We start from the raw sequence: 2,833 nt of genomic DNA on the forward strand, positions 1-2,833 counted from the left end.
TAATCGCCGAGAAGCTTCATGCCACCGATGGTGGTTATTGTCAAAGTCTTTGTGATGCATCCCCCGACTGCATCTTCAGCTACTGTGGTGACGACAACATATGCCATGACGTGGGCTCTGCTGCTTCGAGCGGAGCTGTCCCATGCGGTGCTGCGGTAACGTCGTTTGACAGCTGCTCCTCTGCATGCGAGTCAGTCGCCGATTGTTCAGCAAGTCAGTGGAAATCTTTCTGCAAGACCTGGCTCGATACTCCTGTTTGTTTCGGTCTCCTCCAAAGTGCCAACGGATTGTGCTATGAGGTCTCGGCTGGATGTACTGGCACTGCCTATCCCTGTCCCTGAAGAGTACTACTTCACGCTGGTAGCGTGACGCCATACTGAAGTTTTTGTTACTGAGCTATTCTTCATTATTGTTGTCATTCTGGATATCTCCATGCTAAGAGTATAAAGTAATTGATTGGACTCTATTTCTGTCTAGCCCCTCGGACTTGTGTTGTTCATTCAGTTCATCTCCAGACAATTAGGGTACTTTTGAGAGTTGAGGAGAGCTCACATAACAATCGACAAAAAAAGATTGCGCCTCGAGAAAATGAGTCATACAGGTCGATATACCTATTAATTCAGTTTGAATCGTCCGTATCGATCCTATATTATCTTTACTAAAACCGTGTACAAATCAGCAGAACAAACATTCAACTTCGGTTTGAACTGCCTCTCCAAGTAAGCAAGCTGGCTGGTTCATCCAGCGGCTAGACTAAACATTTTTCCGCCTTAACCTGGCTAGTAAGAAAATACCATTTTCTTGTCGCCGAAGCTAAAGGTAGCTTGAGCGTCGACAGATGTGCAATGTATCAACATTTTCCATAATGTGTGGGGGACTCTCAAAAGTTATTGCTGCCTATCCAATGCCGTCGATTAGACTCATCAACTTTCCAACATCAGGTGATTCAGCAGCATGTGTGCAGCATATTTGACAATAATGGAACACCCACGCTTCGCGCTTACTCGAGAGTAATTACAATAGCTATTAAGAATCGCTGACATCGTCCACTACACCAACAGATCTTGTTGTTAGCTGCGCATTAGACTCTGGTCATCGGATATGATAATTCACATCGCGTCTGCAGTGCAAGTAAATGCACCGCTCGACTCACCAAAACATTAACGTCTACACAACACGGCGATGCTTATAGATGATGCTTCATTCCATTCATGGAGGTTTCTGAACAACATCTCACCAGTGGAGTAGTCATGAGAGTTTCATAAAAATAATCAATCCTCAAACATAAAGCTCTGTCTTATGCAGTGCTGCCTTATGGGAGGATGGGAGGAACATCAGTGAAGTCGCCAATAGGAGGCGCACTGGTAACTACCGGAGCCTCCATCATAGAGGATTCAGTGGTGGACACCATTGAAGAGGCTCCAGTAGTCATAGACTCAGTCAGGGTGGCTGTAGGAGTAGTAGCCTCATCCACAGGAGCTTCAGTTGTGGACTCGTCTACAGGGGCCTCAGTAGTGGACTCACCAACAGAGGCTTCAGTAGTGGACTCATCTACAGGGGCTTCAGTAGTAAACTCATTCACAGGGGCTTCAGTAGTAGCCTCACCCATAGGTGCTTCAGTAGTGGACTCACCAACAGGGGTTTCAGTGGTAGCCGCATCTACAGGGGCCTCAGTAGTGGACTCTCCCATAGTGGCCTCAGTAGTGGACTCGTCTACAGGGGATTTAGTGGTACCCTCATCTACAGGGGCCTCAGTAGCAGACTCGTCTACAGGAGCTTCAGTAGTAGACTCATCCACTGGGGCTTCAGTAGTAGAACCGTCTACAGGGGCCTCGGTAGTAGACTCACCAACAGGGGCTTCAGTAGTGGACTCGGCTACAGGAGCCTCAGTAGTAGACCCTTCCATAGTGGCCTCAGTAGTAGAGTCATCTACAGCGGCCTCAGTAGTAAACTCTTCAGTAGTGGCCTCAGTAGTAGACTCGTCAACAGGGGCCTCAGTAGTGGACTCGTCAACAGGGGCCTCGGTAGTAGACTCACCAACAGGGGCTTCAGTAGTAGACTCATCTACAGGAGCCTCAGTAGTGGACTCGTCTACAGGGGCCTCAGTAGTAGACCCGTCTACAGGAGCCTCAGTGGTGGACTCACCAACAGAGGCTTCAGTAGTGGACTCGTCTACAGGGGCTTCAGTAGTAGACGCATCTACAGGGGCTTCAGTAGTGGACTCGTCTACAGGAGCCTCAGTAGTAGACTCATCTACAGGGGCTTCACTAGTGGACTCGTCTATAGGGGCTCCAGTAGTAAACTCATCTGCAGGGGCTTCAGTAGTAGACTCGTCTACAGGAGATTCAGTCGTAGACCCGTCTACAGGGGCCTCAGTAGTGGACTCATCTATAGGTGCTTCACTAGTAGACTCTCCAACAGGGAATCCAGTAGTAGACACATCTACAGGGGCTTCGGTAGTAGCCTCACCTACAGGGGCTTCAGTAGTGGTACCGCGTACAGGGGCTTCAGTGGTACCCTCACCTACAGGAGATTCAGTAGTGAACTCGTCTACAGGGGCCTCAGTAGTAGACTCTTCCATAGTGGCCTCAGTAGTAGACTCTCCAACAGGGAATCCAGTAGTAGACACATCTACAGGGGCTTCGGTAGTAGCCTCACCTACAGGGGCTTCAGTAGTGGTACCGCGTACAGGGGCTTCAGTGGTACCCTCACCTACAGGTGATTCAGTAGTGAACTCGTCTACAGGGGCCTCAGTAGTAGACTCTTCCATAGTGGCCTCAGTAGTAGACTCTTCCATAGTGGTCTCAGTAGTAGAGTCATCTACAGCGGCCTC

General features: G+C 49.2%; 1 protein-coding gene across 1 annotated transcript; it reads right to left on the reverse strand.

Annotated features, from left to right (window-relative positions):
* Nucleotides 1–1,312: 1,312 nt before the first annotated feature.
* Nucleotides 1,313–2,797, reverse strand: Pmar_PMAR029215 (A-kinase anchor protein, putative; the record flags this gene model as incomplete). Its single annotated transcript, XM_002782311.1, has 1 exon — nt 1,313–2,797. One exon carries the CDS (start codon nt 2,795–2,797, stop codon nt 1,313–1,315), a length of 1,485 nt encoding a protein of 494 aa, XP_002782357.1.
* Between the last annotated feature and the right edge of the window lie 36 nt (nt 2,798–2,833).

The sequence above is a fragment of the Perkinsus marinus genome, assembly GCF_000006405.1.
Source record: "Perkinsus marinus ATCC 50983 genomic scaffold scf_1104296939758, whole genome shotgun sequence".
In the NCBI taxonomy this organism is placed as follows: Eukaryota; Perkinsozoa; order Perkinsida; family Perkinsidae; genus Perkinsus; species Perkinsus marinus.